At 38.6% G+C, this 21,337-nt stretch overlaps 1 protein-coding gene across 2 annotated transcripts in view; it reads right to left on the bottom strand.

The window, feature by feature from the left end:
- The window catches only part of smyd1b (SET and MYND domain containing 1b), a 38,938-nt gene extending 21,308 nt beyond the window's left edge, over positions 1 to 17,630 (bottom strand). For both annotated transcript variants that reach the window (XM_067414573.1, XM_067414574.1), the window contains exons 1-5: positions 17,524 to 17,630; positions 17,131 to 17,396; positions 13,751 to 13,927; positions 12,522 to 12,735; positions 11,582 to 11,712 (exon numbers count right to left, since the gene is read on the bottom strand). In XM_067414573.1, the coding sequence (XP_067270674.1) occupies positions 11,582 to 11,712; positions 12,522 to 12,735; positions 13,751 to 13,927; positions 17,131 to 17,252 (644 nt within the window). In that variant the 5' untranslated portion in view covers positions 17,253 to 17,396; positions 17,524 to 17,630. The remainder of the gene's footprint in view (positions 1 to 11,581; positions 11,713 to 12,521; positions 12,736 to 13,750; positions 13,928 to 17,130; positions 17,397 to 17,523) is intronic.
- Between the last annotated feature and the right edge of the window lie 3,707 nt (positions 17,631 to 21,337).

Genomic DNA, 21,337 nt, shown 5'->3' with positions numbered 1-21,337 from the left:
TTGCACACGCATCAGAAGTGGTGAAAACATACATCTGATATGGGTTTCAGAATTAGGTGTGGCAAAATGGTTCGATAGCGCCACCTACAAAATTTAAATTAAGCGTCATTCGCACTATGTTTCATGTATGAGTATGAAAATTCGGTAGACGCATTCAGCAGCCCAATACCTACAAAAAAGACCCAAGGCGCCAAATCTGAAAAACCAACAGGAAGTGAGATATTTTGAATTTTCTTTGGTAAATTGGTGCAGTTTTTGCCATTGCCAGACAAATTTTAACAAACTCCTCCTAGAGATTTAATCATATCAACATCGTATTTGCACAGTCTAATCTAAAGGCCTTTGTGGTGTTAAATTGGGAAGATCTTGAGTTTTCCCTGAAGGGTGTGTCTGTGGCGGCCTCACAAATGTTGATGTTTCGCCATGACACAGGAATTTGTTGTACCTCAGGCATACAATGTCCGATCTGCCTCAAACTTCACATGTTTGACAAGAGTCCTGGCCTGAAGACATCTACATTCCAATATTCAGTCAAAGTTATAGCGCCACCAACTGGCAGCAGGATGTGTCACTTTTTGAAAAAAAATTAAATCACTGTCTTACTTTCACCCGATTTACTTCAAACTTCATCAGTATAATGTGAAAACATGACAGATATAGACATACGAATGGATTCCTGATATTTTATAAACTGTTGCTATGGCAAAGTGTCATTTTAATTATTTTTTTGGGTGTTTTTGAGACTTAGCATGCTTGAAATTGTGTGTGTGTGTGTGTGTGTGTGTGTGTGTGTGTGTGTGTGTGTGTGCACGTGTGTGCGCGTGTTTTCTATACATGGGCTTTACAGAAGGTCATTCTGTTTTTGAAAAGACACATGTCTTAAAATTAATTATTTACTGATAAAAATCAAATTGATTTAAAAAGTAAATTTCACACGATTTTCTAGTTTATAAGTTGTCTGGGTATCACCAGACCAAGCTCAATTTAATATTTGATCAATGAGCATTATTTGAATGACTCTGTATGCAATTGGATAGTCAACTAAACAGACTACTAAACTCGCCAATAGCGTGCCAGGTGAATAAGTTAGTCTGTGATTTGTTCCCGCAAAAGTGTAACAGAAGCAGTAGAAATGAATGTACAGGTTTTCAGACTGTGTTGCAGGGCGAAGTCAAATCGCTGGCAGATCAGGCTGGGTTTACCCAGTCAGTCTAAGTAAATTTTATAATAAAGTTTATAATAAACTTCCATAAAATTTAGACGCGCATCTTACTCTTACCTGACACTAATTTTAAAATCATTGCTGCAGTTTTTGTGATTTGGCTCCAATTGGTAATTTTGTAATTAACATTTTTTTATTGGATGCTACAAATATTGAAATGAAAGCATGCTTAATTGCATAAGATTGTAAACAGCTAAGTGTTAGGATAATACAATATCACCATTCGGACGGTATTCTGCGCTCATTTAAAATTGATGAGACATCATCTGACATGAAACTGATTCATTAAATTGAATTGATCTCATAGATGTGACTGTTGTGGTTCGTAGTCATAGCAGCACCAACTGCTGCAGTTAATGTGGTGAATCCAACTTCATTTGTAGGGCACTAACAATATAGTTTTATATAATTCGTTTAACAATTGTGTTAATAAAATAAAAAGACCATGAATTAAATACTGGCCTTCTGGACTTACAAAATTTTGAGCTGCAAAAGATAACTTTGCACATATTTGAAAATTACCTATTATATCATATTACATTAGAATTCATCTATATTTAAATTCCATCATGGGTGTGGCTTGTGGTTATAGCGGCACCAGCTGCTGCGGTAAATGTGGCATATTTGAGCGATTTTAAAATACTCTCCTGTTTAAATGCATATTGCCTGTCTTGCACAATTTGCCTGAAGCCACCAGGCAAATTGGTGGTGCCACCGGTGGTGCCACCGGCTTGGGCCCGTCATCGCTGCTCGCAGCTTTAATTTTTTTTTTTTTTTGTTATTATTATTATTTATTATTTTTTTACGCGACTATTTGGGCATTTTTGGGGCCCTTCCCATGCTCGAAAACTCTTGAAACTTTGCACACGCATCAGAATGCGCGGCCATCAGGGCCGGGCTGAGGCTGGGACCCGGGCGTGGCAGGGGGGCTCGACAGCGCCCCCTAAAGTGGGGTCTGAAAACGGGGTCTATAAATCAAACACACTTGCACGTACACATATGAAACTCGGTACACATATAGAGCTCATCGGGCCGAACAACTTTCGTGCTCTAAGTTATGCGTCAGCCCAACAGGAAGTGAGCTATTATGGGTTGTTCGGAAAACGCATGCTGTGGAATTTGCGATACTCCTCCTAGACGATTCACCCGATCAGCACCAAACTCGGTCAGCATGAAGTCAAGACACTGAGGATGCTAGATTGCGAGCAACTTTTTGATATCTCAAACGGTTTGGCCGTGGCGAAGAGACGAATTTATGGCGAGAAAAGGCAAACAGGAAGTGTATTATAACTTCTGCATACATTAATTCATTTTGATGAAACTTCAGCTGTGTGTTCGTTGTAAGAGGACGATCACATGGATATGACTTTTGTGAGTCAAAGTTATAGCGCCACCAACTGGCAGCAGGAAGTGTGTCACTTTCAAAAATGCTTTAAATCCCCATCTTATTTTCACCCAATTTACTTCAAACTTCATCAGTATAATGTCAAAACATGGCAGATATAGACATATAAATGGATTCCTGATTCTTGAAATACTGTTGTCATGGCAACGTGTCAAAGTCCAATAATCTTTTTAGGTGTTTTTGAGACACTTAGCATGCTTGAAATTGCATGAAACTCAACACACACACATCTGACATGCTGTCCAGAAGATGCAAGCAAAGATTCAGAAACGGGCGTGGTAGAGGGGCTCAGTAGCGCCATCTTTTGTCCAAAGTGGGGGGTTAGTTTTATGTACATTCACCAAACTCGGTATATATATTGTACATTTCGAGCCGGACAACTTTCTAATTTAAAGTCATTAGCTCTGACCAACAGGAAGTCAGATAATTTGGTTGGAAGATAACAAGAAGTCGAAAGCGAGCTCTGAGTTTTTACCTTCTCCTCAAAAGCGATTCATTGAATCTCCTCCAAACTCGGACAACATGAAGTAAATATACAGAAGATGCTAAAATGCGAACGGTTATTGGATATCTCAAACGGTGTTCCCGTAGCAAAAGCCTAAAAAATACAAAATATGGACACAAGTACCTGGTTCATAAATAAGGCTATACTCCCACCTGCTGGTTATTCTATATATCACACTGTTTTTTTTGTTTTTTTTCAAAACTTATGCTCTCCCTTAAATGACCAGTAGAGGGCAATATTGTATAAGTTTTCAAGCAGAAAAACGTGCCTCTGTTTGTGTGTGTGAATGGTTTTCTAACCTGGTGGGGACTTAAACCTGAATGCACACAGACTCATGGGGACGTCCCAATGGGTACAAAAGCTTATAAATCAGACAGAATGAGTTACTTTGAAAATGTGAAAATGCAGAAAGTTTCCTGTGATGGGCAGAGGCAGTGTAGGACAGAATATATGGTTTGTACAGCATAAAAACCATTATATCTATGCTGAGTCCCCAAAAAGATGGTGAACCAGACATGAGTGTGTGTGTGTGTGTGTGTGTGTGTGTGTGTGTGTGTGTGTGTGTGTGTGTGTGTGTGTGTGTGTGTGTGTGTGTGTGTGTGTGTCTGTGTGTGTCTGTGTGTGTGTGTGTGTGTGTTGGGAGGGGGGGGATGGGCTGAGCTTAGCTGATAAGGGTTGCCTGCAGCATACTTCAGCATTACTAGTGTGTGTGTGTGTGTGTGTGTGTGTGTGTGTGTGTGTGTGTGTGTGTGTGTGTGTGTGTGTGTGTGTGTGTGTGTGTGTGTGTGTGTGTGTGTGTGTGTGTGTGTGTGTGTGTGTGTTATTTTTTCTAGCCTGGTGGGGACTTCAACCTGAATGCACACAGACTCATGGGGACACGTGTCACTGATTTCTACTGTGTGTGTGTGTGTGTGTGTGTGTGTGTGTGTGTGTGTGTGTGTGTGTGTGAGCCACTCTTCTGTCTAAAACAATTACCTGTCAATGCTGTGCTTTGGCCTGCATTAAAGGATTAAACATATTATTCTGGGTTTGAATAAAAAAAATAAATGTATAAAACCAGTTTATTTGTAGGGCATTGACAATATTGTTTTATATAATTAGTTACCCCCCCCCCCCTCCTCAGGATCACTCTGTGTGTGTGTGTGTGTGTGTGTGTGTGTGTGTGTGTGTGTGTGTGTGTGTGTGTGTGTGTGTGTGTGTGTGTGGAGGGGGTCTCTCTCACTCTGTGTGTCACCTTGTCTCTTGTTTTTTTAATAATTTAACCCTTTCATATCATAGGCTATCACAAATATCTATCACTTTATTGTGAAAAATAAGTAAAAAACTAAAACATATATTATATCTTTAATTAAATACTGGTCTTTTGAACTTACAAAATTTTGAGCTGCAAAAAATACATTTGCACATAATTGAAAGTGATATCCTAATACTTTTAATTGTTTTCTATAACATGGGCTTTAAAGAAGGTCATGTGCTGTGTTTGCAAAGATCACGCATGACACCTCTTTAAACTAATTATTTATTGATAGAATTCAAATGAATAAAAAAATTAAATTTCACATGAATTTATAAAAGTGGCTGTTTATAATAAACTTCCATAAATTTTATGCACGCATATTACTCTTCCCTGACACTGATATTAAAATCATTGTTGCGGTCTCTGTGATTTGGCTTAATTTATTTTTAAGAGAAGTGTAAGGATAATACAACTTCAGCATTTGGACAGTATTCTGCACTCATTTTGAAATTGACATTTGAAATCATCTGACATAAAATTAATGAATAAAATGTAATTGATCTCAGAGATGTGAGTGTTGTGGTTCCTGGTCATAGCAGCACCAGTTGCTGCAGTTAATGAGGTGAATTCAAATGACTTTGACATAGTCCCTTTATTTATTTTTTCCCATATTAAATGCCTATTGGCCTGCTGTGCACAGTTAAGCTGATGCCACCGGGGTGGCGGTGCCCCCGGCTTGGGCCCGTCATCGCTGCTCGCAGCTTTAATTATTATTATTATTATTATCTTTTCGCCTTTTGGGCATTTTTGGGGCACTTAACGTGCTCGAAAACTCTTGAAACTTTGCACACGCATCGGAATGCGCGGCCAACAGGGTCTGGTAGAGGCCTTTGCCCCGGGCGTGGCAGGGGGGCTCAACAGCGCCCCCTTGAAAAACTGGGTCTATATATTAAACACACTTGCACGTACATGTATGAAACTCGGTACACTTATAGATCTCATCGGGCCAAACAACTTCCGCACTCATAGTCATAAGCTTCGCCCAACAGGAAGTGAGCTATAATGGGTTGTTCGGAAAACGCATGCTCTGGAATTTGCGGTACTCCTCCTAGACGATTCATCCGATCAGCACCAAACTCGGTCAGCCTGAAGTCAAGACACTGAGGATGCTAAATTGCAAGCAACTTTTTGATATCTCAAACGGTTTGGCCGTGGCGAAGAGACAAATTTATGGCGAGAAAAGGGAAACAGGAAGTGTGTTATAACTTTTGCGTACATTAATTCATTTTGATGAAACTTCAGCTGTGTGTTCGTTGTAAGAGGCCGATCACATGGATATGACTTTTGTGAGTCAAAGTTATAGCGCCACCAACTGGCAGCAGGAAGTGTGTCACTTTTGTCCAAAGTGGGGGGTTAGTTTTATCTACATTCACCAAACTCGGTATATATATTGTACATTTCGAGCCGGACAACTTTCTAATTTACAGTCATTAGCTCTGACCAACAGGAAGTCAGATAATTTGGTTGGAAGATAACAAGAAGTGGCAAAGCGAGCTCTGAGTTTTTACCTTCTCCTCAAAAGCGATTCATTCAATCTCCTCCAAACTCGGACAACATAAAGTAAATATACAGAAGATGCTAAAATGCGAACGGTTATTGGATATCTCAAACGGTGTTCCCGTAGCAAAAGCCTAAAAAATACAAAATAAGAACACAAGTGCCTGGTTCATAAATAAGGCTATACTCCCACCTGCTGGTTATTCTCTATATCACACTGTTTTTTTTTTTTTTTTTTTTTCAACACTTATGCTCTCACTTAAATGACCAGTAGAGGGCAATATTGTATAAGTTTTCAAGCAAAAAAACATTACCTCTGTGTGTGTGTGTGAATGGTTTTCTAGCCTGGTGGGGACTTAAACCTGAATGCACACAGACTCATGGGGACTTCCCAATGGGTACAAAAGCTTATAAATCAAACAGAATGAGTTACTTTGAAAAGGTGAAAATGCAGAAAGTTGTGTGATGGGAAGGTTTTGGGGTAGGAGCAGTGTAGGAGGACAGAATATATGGTTTGTACAGCATAAAAACCATTACATCTATGGTGAGTCCCCAGAAAAAGATAGTGAACCAGACATGAGTGTGTGTGTGTGTGTGTGTGTGTGTGTGTGAGGGGCAGGGGCAGGGGTGGGGGGGGGGGGGGGGGGGGTTGTTGTGGATGGGGGGATGGGCTGAGCTGATTTGAGTTGCCTGCAGCATACTTCAGCATTACTACTGTGTGTGTGTGTGTGTGTGTGTGTGTGTGTGTGTGTGTGTGTGTGTGTGTGTTGTTCTAGCCTGGTGGGGACTTCAACCTGAATGCACACAGACTCATGGGGACACATGTCACTGTAGGGGCCTAAATTGAGGTCCCAATGGGTACAAAAGCTTATAAATCATACAGAATGAGTTCTTTTGAAAATGTAAAAATGCAGAAAGTTTTGTGAAATGGGTAGGTTTAGGGGTAGGAGCAGTGTAGGAGGACAGAATATATGGTTTGTAAAGCATAAAAACCATTACGTCTATGAGTCCCCAGAAAGATAGTGAACCAGACATGAGTGTGTGTGTGTGTGTGTGTGTGTGTGTGTGTGTGTGTGCGTGTGCGTGTGCGCTAAAAAGATTACCTCTCAATGCTGTGCTTTGGCCTGCATTAAAGGATAAAACATATTATTCTGGGTTTGAATAAAAAAATAAATGTATAAAACCAGTTTATTTGTAGGGCATTGACAATATTGTTTTATATAATTAGTTAAATAATTGTGTTAATACAAATAATTATTAATAAAACATATAAATATTTAAAAAAAATTACTAACAAAGGAAAAAACACATTTAATTGTCTTTTTCAACAAAAAGTAATTGGTGTGTGTAACTTAAAAATGAGAAGATTAATGTGTAAGGACAAAAATGATAACCAATGAGCTACCGGTATATAGAATAACCAGAAGTTGGGAGTGTAGCCTTATTTAGTAACCAGGTTGGACATGTCCTAGGGAACACTGTTTTGAAGATAAAACTATTGTTGTTATTGCAAAACAGTGTTTTCAGACAGTGAAATAAAAACAATGTTCTCTCACTGTTTAGATTTTGTGTCTGTCATTCCCCCTCCCCCCTCCCTCTCCCTCTCTTAGGATCACTATGTGTGTGTGTGTGTGTGTGTGTGTGTGTGTGTGTGTGTGTGTGTGTGTGTGTGTGTGTGTGTGGAGGGGGTCTCTCTCACTCTGTGTGTGTGTCACCTTTTCTCTTGTGTTTTCATAATTTAACCCTTTCATATCATAGGCTATCACAAATATCTATCACTTTATTGTGAAAAATAAGTAAAAAACAAAAACATATATTATATCTTTAATTAAATACTGGTCTTCTGAACTTACAAAATTTTGAGCTGCAAAAAATATATTTGCACATAATTGAAAGTGATGTCCTAATACTTTAAATTGTTTTCTATAACATGGGCTTTAAAGAAGGTCATGTGCTGTGTTTGCAAAGATCACGTATGACACCTCTTTAAACTAATTATTTATTGATAGAATTCAAATGGATAAAAAAAGTTAATTTCACATGATCTTATTAAAGTGCCTGTTTATAATAAACTTCCATAAATTATATGCACGCATATTACTCTTACCTGACACTGATATTAAAATAATTGTTGCGGTCTCTGTGATTTGGCTTAATTTAATTTTTAAGAGAAGTGTAAGGATAATACAACTTCAGCATTTGGACAGTGTTCTGCACTCATTTGAAATTGACATTTGACATCATCTGACATAAAATTAATGAATAAAATGTAATTGATCTCATAGATGTGACTTGTGGTTCCTGGTCATAGCAGCACCAGTTGCTGCAGTTAATGAGGTGAATTCAAATGACTTTGACATAGTCCCTTTATTTATTTTTTCCCATATTAAATGCCTATTGGCCTGCTGTGCACAGGTAAGCTGATGCCACCGGGGTGGCGGTGCCACCGGCTTGGGCCCGTCATCGCTGCTCGCAGCTTTAATTTCTATTGCAATCAACACTCTCTACAATGTCAGATATTTTGGCGTTTCTTTCATCAACTTCTACAGTTTGTCTTGTCTGGTCAGATTCAACATTTTCGTCTGGTGAAACTAACGTTGGACCATTAGAAGTCAGCGCATTAGAAGTACTGGCGACTTCTCCGTCTTCGTTTTGCGCTGTGTTATCTTTAACGCCATCATTCTGCTCACTGTGATGAGCGATGCTTTCTGGACACCCACGGATCAAGTGACCAGACTTGCCACAACCAAAACACCTCATCGTGTTTGTAGTAACAAAAACTGTGTAATCAAAATCATCCACCTTAAATTTAAAATTTAAGTCAAGATCAGTTCTATTTCCGTTCAGTATCATATACGTAAATCGTCTGAACGACACTACATGTTTCACCAACCCCAATTTACTCCCTATCGCGATCTTTTTTATGGGAGCAATCAATTTTCCAAAGCGTGACAACTCCTTAGTCAGCATCTCATCCTTAATAAAAGGGGGTACATTAGAAATTGTGACTTTTTTAGCAGGGGTAGAAAGAGGTAGTACCGGGGTAAATAAACCACGCAGGTTTATTCCCTTTCCAACCACTTCATTTGCTTTATCTACTGTACTCAAAAACAGCACAATTGAGTTGTTCATTTTAGACGCCGCTAAGACACATTCATGCCCCACCACATCACCAACCGCCACACTACACTCTTCCACACTCCCCGCAGCCACCACCTTCACTCCGTGGCGCCGCGTGAGTGAATCTAGATCATTAGCTCCATGAGTCGCCATGCCTCTCAGTACAAAGACTGATTTAGGCGCTCTAACTAGGCTTCTCTGTAAAATTTACACCAACATAAACCTTTTACCCAAATAACAAATAACAAAAAAAAGAAAAATAAGAAAAAGAAATAATCTTTTAAAGCCACAGCGGGCACGAAAAGACCACGCACTCACCACTCAATCAACTCAACAAACGCCCGCACATGCGCACAGAGAGAGAGAGAGAGAGAGAGAGAGAGAGAGAGCTCGTGTGCATATGGTTGCCAGATTGGACATGTTTAGGTATAACAATGGATATCATACGGGGTTTTTTCACACAAAAGCTGTTTGGGGGATTTAATTACTGCAATCTGGCAACCGCACGAACGCGATCGGATGATCTGAAAACACCAATAAACAAGTAAGCTGCATTTGATCAATCTCCATTTGAGATGTTCTGCTTAAAGTGTCGTTCAGTCGGTCTGTGTTCGGTCAGGACTCACGAGCCGCTTCGCTGAACTGCTTTGAGCGGCTGAAATAAGCCAATCAGAGCAGAGCTCAACATTAATATTCATGACCCTTCCAAATAAGGCAAAAACAGAGCATTACATCCTAGGGACAATTTATAGGGTTGCAAATGGACCTGTAAAACTGCATCTGGACAATTATTGCCCTTAAATAAGCCACAAACGCTCTATGTAGATATCAGAGGACAATTTAACATATTGATTCAAATCATTCTAGGGCACCTTTAAAATCAACACACACTGCAAAAAATGCTTTTCTTACTCAGTATTTTTGTCTTGTTTCTAGTCCAAACATCTTAAAATTCTTTAAACAAGAAGTATTTACTAGACAAGCAAAAGTAATTGTCTTGTTTTGGGAAAAATAACTCAAAATGAAGAGAGTTTTTGATTAAAATAAGATAAATAATCTGCCAATGGGGTGAGAAAAATAATCTTAATTCAAACAGAAAAATGATTTTTCTTACCCCACTGGCAAATTATTTAGATTATTTTAAGCAAAAACTCTTTTTTTTTCTTTTTTTTTCTTCGTATCTTATATTTTCGTAATCATCATAAATTAGGTATCATTTGAAAGCATACGAACTCAAAATTCATCCTGGGAAAACCGTTTTGAAATCAGACATTGTGTTACCATGGAAACTGTCCTCAAATTTCTTCCAGCAGGCTCCTCCCCCTAGTGGGCGTTGTCATGTTTCATATTACAAAACTTATTTTAACTACTTTATAATCAAAATGTTTTCTAATCTTGACAAAACGCATATCGTCGGAAAGGTAAGAGTCTCAAGGTTCCATATTTGGTGATTGTTTTGTGATAAAAGTGATATTTGGACTGAAATTTACAGGAAAATGTATTTAAAAAAAACAATCAATTGAATGTGGACGACACCCAGTGGCTGTTTTTAGAACTGCGCCTAAAGAAAATCTCATGGGATCTTCAATTTTTGTGATATCAACTTCAAATTTGGAACACAACTTGGTTAGACAAATGGCTTTGATTTTTAAGTAATTTTATAGTAAAACATTTTTTTGTAAAATATATATTCTATATCAAATAAAATAAAATATTTGGTACAGTATTTTTCATTTACAGTTTTTGATTGATTTTTATTTTTATAAGTAATTTTTTCCCAAAATAAGACAACATTTTTTACTTGTCTGGTAAATGTTACTTAATGTAAGAATTTTTAGATGTGTGGACTAGAAACAAAACAAAAATACTGAGTAAGAAAAGCATTTTTTCAGTGTAGTGGACAATCCGAACATCATGAGTTGAACGTGTTAACACGACAAGAATGCATGTAAGAAAAAAGTTCTGGCGTTATAAAGATACGCTAGTGCATTTAACATGAAGATGACACCGAGGGGAGAATCCGGTTGACTGAGAGTAGGGCTGCACAATTAATGGGATTTATAATCGTGATTATAATTACAGGTGTCTCAATGATGTAATCGTTTGATTGACGGATTGATTGACTGATTGATTGTTTGACTGATTGATTGATTGATTGACTGATTGATTGATTGATTGATTCATTGATTTGATATGAAATGTGCTTTATAAGTAAACTTGCCTTGCCTAATCGTGCAGCCCTAACTGAGAGCGTCTCATCTGAACATCATGAGTTGAGCATGTTAACATGACATGAATGCATGTACACACCAAACCATGAATCGCACTATATTCAGGTCAATGCACAAATTTCACAGAAACCCTGAATCACATGAGCGGGTTATTCCGGCTTCGGCCGACCCTTCCCGACTCTTTCAGTTCAAACTCTCACTTCCTCCAGCCATCTTCTCTCTGATTCCTCGCCCACCCACAATACTTTCAGCTGCTGCTCTCACGCTCCTCTCGGAGGATGTGAAGACGAGCGTTTGGACTCACTTGCCATGGTTGAGGATGACGGTGCAGTTGGGCCAGCAGTCGTGGTTGACCAGACACAGGTTAGGGAACAATCCAACACCGACCGCCTGCAAACCTCTCTGATCGCTCACCATGAACCCGTTACAGTTGATCTGGCACACGGGGAGGAAGAGTTACACACGTGTGTGCGTGTGGGCATGTTTTTGTGACATATGAGGACACAAATGTGTATAATGCCATGGGTATGACACAGGTATTACAGGAGAGGGTGAAATATGAGGACATTACCCATGGCCCCACTTTACAAAAGGCTTATAAATCACACAGGAGGAGTTTTTATGAGAAAGTAAAAATGCAGAATGTTTCCTGTGATGGGTAGGTTTATGGGCAGTGTGTGTGTGTGTGTGATGGGTAGGATTAGGGGCAGAGTGTGTGTGTGTGTGTGTGTGTGTGTGTGTGTGTGTGTGTGTGTGTGTGTGTGTGTGTGTGTGTGTGTGTGTGTGTGAGCCTGTTTATGTGGTTTATGAGGACACAAATTTGTATAACTACATGGGTATTACACTGGTATTACACTATAAATGTGGTTTATGAGGACATATCAAATGTCCTCATAATTCAAATGGCCTTAAAAACATACTAAATGATGTTTTTTTGAGAAAGTAAAAATGCAGAATGTTTCCTGTGATGGGTAGGTTTAGGGGCTGTGTGTGTGTGTGTGTGTGATGGGTAGGTTTAGGGGCTGTGTGTGTGTGAGTGTGTGTGTGTGTGTGTGTGTGTGTGTGTGATGGGTAGGTTTAGGAGCAGTGTAAGGGGATAGAAAATACGGTTTGTACAGTATAAAAACCATTACGCTTATGGAATGTCCCCACATTTCACAACAACAAACGTGTGTGTGTGTGTGTGTGTGTGTGTGTGTGTGTGTGTGTGTGTGTGTCTCATGTATAATTGGAAGTTGACATACCACTCCAAGGATGTGTGAGATGCTGTCCACTGTGCGCTGTTTGCTGGAACGAGGCCAGAAGTCGAGGAAATTGTGTATGTCAACTTTCAAGTCCTTCAGGTCATCACCGACTGTATCACAGATGTGATCTTCCAGATCGTCCAGGGTGGTCAGCTGCGTATCCGAAACCACACTGCCCTCCTTATCGATACGCCACATGATGCGCGCGGCGAGACTAAACACACACACACACCATTGCAGAACATCAGATTTTTCCATCATTTCAGAGCGTGAACGCTACGTGCAGTTCAGGAATGTACCGTGAAATACACTTGGAATAATGTGTGCATTTAGATTTTATTGCCTAAAGTATCGTGATGCTCCTCCAAACTTCTGAGTTGTATAACTCCAGCTCTCGGCCTGCAGACGCTTCGACACACATTAGTGAAAGAATGGGTCGCTCTCAGGAGCTCAGTGAACTCAAGCGTGGGGCCGTGATAGGTTGCCACCTGTGCAATAAGTCCATTCCTGACATTTCCTCACTACTAAATATTCCACGCTCAACTGTTAGTGGGATTAGAACAAAGTGGAAGCCATTGGGAACAACAGCAACTCAGCCACGAAGTGTTAAATCCCAGAGCGGGGTCAGCGCATGCTGAGGGTCACAGTGCGCAGAAGTCACCAACTTTCTGCAGAGTCAACAGCTCCAGACCTCCAGACTTCTGTGGCCTTCAGATGAGCTCAAGAACAGTGGAGAGAGTTTCATGGAATGGGTTTCCATGGCCGAGCAGCTCATCCAAGCCTTACATCACCAAGAGCAATGCAAAGTGTGGGATGCAGTGGAGTAAAGCAGCCGCCACTGGACTCTAGAGCAGTGAGACGTGTCATCTGAGCGACCAATCACGCTTCAGTCTGACAATCCCATGGACGAGTCTGGGTTTGGCGGTCGCCAGGAGAACGGGACTTGCCTGACTGCATTGTGCTAAGAGTAAAGTTTGGTGGAGGGGGGATTATGGGGTGGGGTTGTTTTTCAGGGCTTGGCCCCTTAGTTCCTGTAAAAAGCCACTCTTAATGCTTCACCAAGACATTTTAGACAATTTCAAGCTCCCGAATTTGTGGGAACAGTTTGGGGACGGCCCCTTCCTGTCCCAGCATGACTGCTCTCCAGCTCAGGCGTCACAAAACGTTTGGCAATGAGTGCATTTATTGTGCATCATAACAGGACCTCAGGGAAGATTTTAGGCTCTTACCGGACGTTCTCACTCGGCGCTTTGCCGTAGGTCTTGATCGCAGCACACTCTTGCTTGTGTTCTTCCCAGGCGGCGCGTTGACAAGTCCTATCGCAGTATTGAGCAAATCTGCATTGACCACAACGCTGAAGCTTCTCCTGCCTCCGGTAGCAACCGTGACAAACGTTTGCGACATGACTGGACAAAAAACAACAGATATAGTAGCGTTAGATTCAGTCAAACACACTCAAGAGTGCATGTTGGGTCATATTTCAGGCTATTTTTACCCTCCAACTTAGTTACATCATATACACTGCAAAAAATGCTTTCTTACTTAGTATTTTTGTCTTGTTTCCAGTCCAAACATCTAACAATTCTTAAAACAAGAAGTATTTACTAGACAAGCAAAAGTAATTGTCTTATTTTAAGCAAAAACTCTCTTCATTTCGAGTTATTTTTCCCAAAACAAGACAATTACTTTTGCTTGTCTAGTAAATACTTCTTGTTTTAAGAATTTTTAGATGTTTGGACTAGAAACAAGACAAAAATACTGAGTAAGAAGAGCATTTTTTGCAGTGTATTTGTCCTTACATTAGTTTTAGACCAACATAGTATTTGCCTTTTTCCTTCATGTTGAATCTTCTTACGCAATCCTCAATGTTCAAATTGGAAAACTGATTCCTCATGGTGCGCAAATAAAGACGTTTCTGATTCTAAAATGGCCCGGATCTAATCTTGATTTGACTGGGTTTTTTAAGGCGATGGAACCGCCACACAAGTTATCTTTCGCTCTTGAGGTTAAATATAGACTATTGACAGCATATGACCCCACAGAGCGGCTATTTAAAGCTCAATCATAATCATAAGCATCTCTGATGGACATTCTTACATGAAAGGGTCTGATATGGAAATGCAATAAGCCTTCGTCAGACACTTCATTAAATCTTCTACACTGTAAAAAATTATTTAGAAAAAAAGTTACCTGGTGGCCTTAAAATTTTGAGTTCATTGAAATTAAAATTTGAGTTAATACAATGAGCATTTTTTGAGATTCGACAACCTTAATTAAAATATTATTAAAAGATTTTTTAAGCATATTGGGTGATTGTGTGTGTTTTATTTGTGATGACGCAGCCAAATAGTGCTATTTTCATGATTTATCACATTTTTTATGTGGTTCAGATACAATAATATTTTGAGTTTCTATTAATTAAACCAATTTTCTTCATTGTATCAACTCAAATTTTTAATTTCAATAAACTCAAAATTTTAATGCAACCAGTTTACTTACTTTTTTAAGTTAAACCAACAATTAATTAATTTTAACTCAATAGAATCTACCATTATAGTTTTTAGTAATATTTTAAATTACAATGAAAGCAATCTGCTGTAGGATTTAATTTTCACTCAGAAATTGGTGGTAAATTTACAAATAATTACAGAGAAACGGCAAGTAACACACTGAAAAACTGAAATAGTGCTTTCTTGTAAACATACTTCAATAATATTAGCAGTTCTTATTATGAATAACCAATTTTATGTTTATATTTTCCACTTTCTTTAGAAATTCAGTTTAAGTTTGACAAAAATGTAATATTTTATTACATAAATATATAAAACACACGCATTTAAATTAATAGTGAAATCCCATCAAATTAAATTTAATAATCTTTAAATGTTTTAAATTGTCAAGAATTGACTTATTCGATTAAAACATATAAAGATTATTCGATTTAATTTAATGGAATTTTACTATTAATTGAAATGCATAAATCTTTTTTTTCTAAGTGTATTTGTTATTTATTGTATTTCAGTTTTAGTTATGCTAGTCCATCAAGTTAAACTAAATGAAAAAGAGAAATGTTGTTTTGTCAACTAGCTGAAAATATGATTTCTTTTATTTTGGTAAAACACAATGATCAGATGCTGGTGTAACTTTACTAATGAGGTCTTCCTCTGCATTATTGTTTTGCAACACAAATGTTTATATTGTTAAATCAAAAAGCAAAAGTACTGAAGATATTAAGTCAGAGAATTTTATCAAAATGAAGTGTTTTTGTAAAACAAGAGCAAATATCTGCCAATGGAGGAAAAATAATCTTGTTTTCTCTTTGAATTGAATATATATTTTTCCTCCTTTTCTCTTGTTTTACAAAAACTCTTCATTTTGATTCATTTCTCATTTCTGATTCAGTCATAATTACATTCACTTTCATGCATTTGCCAGAAACTTTGATCCAAAGTGAAAAATCTAAATTATGATATAAAATAAGTCAAAATTACGATTTGAAAAGTCAACATTTTGGCAAAAAGTCACAATAATGACATAAAAAACAAAATTATGACATTTTAAGTCAAAATGTAAACCAATATTATGTAAAAAAAAAAAATCTAAATTACGATATTAAAATTTTGGCAAAATTTTGGCAAAAAGTCAAAATTATTACCTAAAAAAGTCACAATTATGATATAAACTAAATTATGGCATTATAAGTCCAAATTTAAACCGACATGACGTAAAAAAGAGTCAAAATTATGATATGAAAAGTCACAATTTTGGCAAAAAGTCACGATTTTTTCTTTAAAAAGTCACAATTATGACATAAAAACATAATTATGACATTATAAGTCAAAATTTAAACCGACATGGCGTAAAAAAACATCTAAATTATGATATTTTAAAAAAATCTAAATTATGTTATGAAAAGTCAAAATTTTGGCAAAAAGTCACAATATTTACTTAAAAAAGTCACAATTAAGACATAAAAACTAAATTATGACAAGTCAAAATTGAAACCGAAATCATGACGTAAAATGTCGAAAATAATGACTTAAAAAGTCCTGATGATCCAACATTATAAATGAAATATGAGCATGATTAGTGATGAGTCTGACCTGTCAAAAAACTAAATTTACATTCACTTTTATGCATTTGCCAGAAACTTTCTCAACAAAAGTGACTTTTGTTTTTTTTAAAGAAATTGATTAGAAATAGAATCTTTTGTAACATTATAAATGTCGCTTTTGATCAATTTAATGCATCCTTGATTAACTTTATATTCATCAAATGATCATGAGAAATAAAATATATCACAGTTTCCACAGAAATATAAACATAAAAAGCACAAATTATTACTGAAAATAAAAGATTATGACATAAAAGGTCAAAATTATGATATGAAAAGTCAAACATTTTGGCAAAAAGTCACATTTATTAATGTCAAAACGTCACAAAGTAAGACATAAAAACAAAAAGTCACAATTATGACATTGTGACAAATTATGACAAGTCAAAATTGAAACCGAAATCATGACGTAAAATGTCGAAAATAATGACTTACAAAGTCCTGATGATTCAACATTATAAAAGAAATATGAGGATGATGAGTGAAGAGTCTGACCTGTCAAAAACCACCGCAGCCAGAGGGGCTTCAGCGAACAGCACGTCCCCAGCCCAAAGCTCTTTAGTGGCCCGAAGGCCTCGGCCTTTCCCCGGAGAGTCGAACACTTCCACACACTCCATGTCTTCACTCAGCTCACCAACTTCAGCTTCTCTCTGGCAGCTGAGACTCTCCAACACTTACTAAAATAGCCGAGCCCTCAGCCGTACCATTTTGGGGTTCAGTAGGGGGGTGCTAGGGGACATTTGGGACCGCAGATGGCCCGTCTGTGAGACGACACACACAGATCAATGGAGGAAACAGAAACAGGCTCATACTACAATCACAGCTGTCTGAGATTTAACGCTCTTTGAGATAGCAAACGTTTGCACACTTTTCACAGGCAAGCTTTACCTCGCCGTAAGAGCCGCGTTTGGGGTATTTTTGGCCCTCAGTTGGAGCCGCCACTCAAGAATGGAGAAAGGACAGCTGCCTCCACCTGGACTTCCAGAACCTTCCTTCCCTCGCGCTCACATTCTGGCTCCTTCACACACACATCCAGAACAACGTTCCTATCAGGAGTCCATACATCCACAAAACGTGCACTCGTTACTTTACGGACACATTTCTGACCTGCAAAAAAAGGCTTTTCTTACTCCGTATTTTTGTCTTGTTTCTAGTCCAGACATCTAACAATTCTTAAAACAAGAAGTATTTACTAGACCAGCAAAAGTAATTGTCTCGTTTTGGGGAAAATAACTCAAAATGAAGAGAGTTTTTGCTTAAAATAAGATAAATAATCTGCCAATGGGGTGAGAAAAATAATCTTAATTCAAACAGAAAACAAGATTATTTTTCTCACCCCATTGGCAGATTATTTATCTTATTTTAAGCAAAAACTCTCTTCATTTTGAGTTATTTTCCCCAAAACGAGACAATTACTTTTGCTTGTCTAGTAAATACTTCTTGTTTTAAGAATTTTTAGATGTCTGGACTAGAAACAAGACAAAAATACTGAGTACACTCTAAAAAATGCTGTGTTGTTTTAACCCAATGTTGGGTCAAATATGGACTAACCCAGCAGTTGGGTTGTTTTAATCCTGCGGTTTGGTTAAATATTTGCTTAAAACCCAATCGCTAGGTTAGTCCATGTTTGACCCAACATTGGGTTGTTTTTTACTCAGAATTTTTTAGAGTGAAGGCATTTTTTGCAGTGAACATGAAGAAGAAACTCCTGCAAAGCTCCAATAGTGGGAAGAGTTTTAGACACGTGTGTAAAAATGCTGTAAAGTGAGAATGCTTTCAGAAATAAAGTCAAAAATAGATTTTGTTGATCAATGAACTCCTACACTCTAAAAAATTCTGGGTAAAAAACCCAATGTTGGGTCAAATATGGACTAACCCAGCAATTGGGTTGTTTTAAGCAATTATTTAACCCAACCGCAGGATTAAAACAACCCAATTGCTGGGTTAGTCCATATTTAACCCACCATTTTTTAGAGTGTAATAACTAAATCAAATCAGTGTTTGGTGTGAACGCCCTTTGTGTTTTAAACAGCTTTTGTCCTGGTCAGTGTTGGGTGTAATTAGTTACTGTATTTTAATTACTTTTCCCTATTTTTTCTGTAATTTAATTAGTTATATCTTAAAGGGGGGGTGAAACACTCAGTTTCAGTCAGTGTCATGTCAATCTTGAGTACCTATAGAGTAGCATTGCATCCTGCATATCTCCGAAAAGTCTTTATTTTTTTAATAATTATATAAGAAAGATGCGCTGTTCCGAGTCTTTCCGAAAAAAGCCGAGCGGGTGGGGGCGTGTCGTGTGAGCGGAGCTAAATAATGACGTGTGCAGCAGCGCGCTGTGTGTTGAGTGCGTCGTAAAGCTGTGTCATCCCTAACAGCGGGAAAAAAACTTTATTCAAAATAAAAATATGGCTTTTAATCAGATACAGCCATACATCTATGATCCGGAATCAGACCCAGAGGCTGCAGTTGAACAGGAGCAGCAGCAAAAACGACTAGAGCAGGACGTCTCTATGTGGTACAAGTTATACACTAACTATATAATATGCTGAGCGGCTTGTGTTATTTACATATTTATACTTGAATTATATCGTCGTATTTTTGTCTTTGAAGGTGTACATGTGGGAAGTGCAGTTGTGTGTGTGTGTGTGTGTGTTTACGCGTGGTTTGTGTAGACAGTAAGCGGACTGGTTTTGCACGGCAGGCTAAGTTAGTGTTTACATAGAAAGACACGGAATAGTAGCGCATTTGAATGAAGAAGCGCGCTTATTTAGTTCCACATATTTCCCCCCTCTTTGTGTATTGTTGTTTGGAGTGCTTTTACAATACACAAACATAAAGTTACACATATAGTGGCCAGCTAAACAAATGTACACGCACTACACATCGCATGCTCCATTGATCAATTAGCTATACGTGATCATGTTTGGGCTACTTGATGGGCATAGGCAAAAACACAGACATCTGAAGCAGTCTCACTCACCGCCTGCGGTTCTAACGTTGGGACCTTTATCGTTGGGACTGCTCCATCCTTCAGCATTAGGCGATTGGAAAATCCGGCGTCGAGCTGGGCCTTGTTTATGAAACAGTCGGCACCGAAATGCAGCGAACAGATATAAACATTCGCGCAACTCAGTTGCTGATCCGGAAAAGTAAATTCCATCCACTGTTGCCTTAACGCGGGGTTTTTGGGGAATCTGTGCAGGACTGTCTTGGTCTGGCAACCAAAAACGCACTTTTTTGGTGACATTGTTATGTGGACATCACCTGTCCAGCATCCTACAAGCCAGCGCTTTGATGGGCGTAGCCTGTTGCTTTCGCTCTCTCCCTCGCTCTCTCTCCCTCTCTCTCTCTCTCTCTCTCTCCCTCTCTCTCTCTCTCTCTCTCACGCTCTTCCGGTAGAATTGTCCGTAAGGCCCATACAAGGAAATTCCGCCCCCATTAACGTCAAAGGGGACGCATGATCTCAAAAAACTTGCCGAAACTTATGACTAACCGGAAGTAGTATTTTTGAAAAAGAAATACTCCCATCAAACGTCCACCTTAACTTTTGAAACTTTGTCCATGTTTAGTATGGGATTCCAAGTCTTTAAGATTGTAAAAAGATCAGTATGCATGAAACAGCATTTCACCCCCCCTTTAATTACAGTTCAGTTGCACTATCTTCCTGTTAACACTGTAAAGCTGCTTTAAAACAATCAGACTTGTAAAAAGCACTATATATATATAAAGGTGACTTGATTTGGAGGTCATTTGTAGAAGCGGTAGGGCCCAAACATACAGTCGGTACAGGAAGTGTTCAGACCCCTTTACATTTTTCACTCTTTGTTATATTGCAGCCATTTGCTAAAATCATTTAAGTTTATTTTTTTCTCATTAGTGTACACACAGCACCCCATATTGACAGAAAAACACAGAATTGTTGACATTTTTGCAGATTAATTAAAAAAGAAAAACTGAAACATCACATGGTCCTCAGTATTCAGAGCCTTTGCTCAGTGTTTAGTAGAAGCACCGTTTCGATCTAATAGAGCCATGAGTCTTTTTGGGAAAGATGCAAAAAGTTTTCCACACCTGGATTGGGGATCCTCTGCCATTCCTCCTGCAGATCCTCTCCAGTTCTGTCAGGTTGGATGGCAAATGTTGGTGGAGAGCCCTTTTCAGGTCTCTCAAGAGATGCTCAATTGGGTTTAAGTCAGGGCTCTGGCTGGGCCAATCAGGAACAGGCACGGAGTTGTTGTGAAGCCACTCCTCCGTTATTTTAGCTGTGCTTTGGGTCATTGTCTTGTTGGAAGGCGAACCTTCAGCCCAGTCAGGTCTTGAGCACTCTGGAGAAGGTTTTCATCCAGGATATCCCTGTACTTGGCCACATTCATCTTTCCCTCGCATCCAACCAGTCGTCCTGTCCCTGCAGCTGAAAAACACCCCACAGCATTATGCTGCCACCACCATGCTTCACTGTTGGGACTGTATTGACAGGTGATTTTTTCCTCCACACATACTGCTTAGAATTAAGGCCAAACAATAATATCTTAGTCTCATCCGACATGATAATCTTATTTCTCACCAGCTTGGAGTCCTTCAGGTGTTTTTTAGCGAACATTCATGTGTCTCGCTCTGAGGAGAGGCTTCCGTCGGGCCGGTCTGCCATAAAGCCCCGACGGGTGGAGGACTGCAGTGATGGTTGACTTTCTACATCTCTGCA

The sequence above is a fragment of the Pseudorasbora parva genome, chromosome 13, assembly GCF_024679245.1.
Source record: "Pseudorasbora parva isolate DD20220531a chromosome 13, ASM2467924v1, whole genome shotgun sequence".
NCBI lineage: Eukaryota > Metazoa > Chordata > Actinopteri > Cypriniformes > Gobionidae > Pseudorasbora > Pseudorasbora parva.
This window is presented reverse-complemented; position numbering and strand designations above follow the sequence as displayed.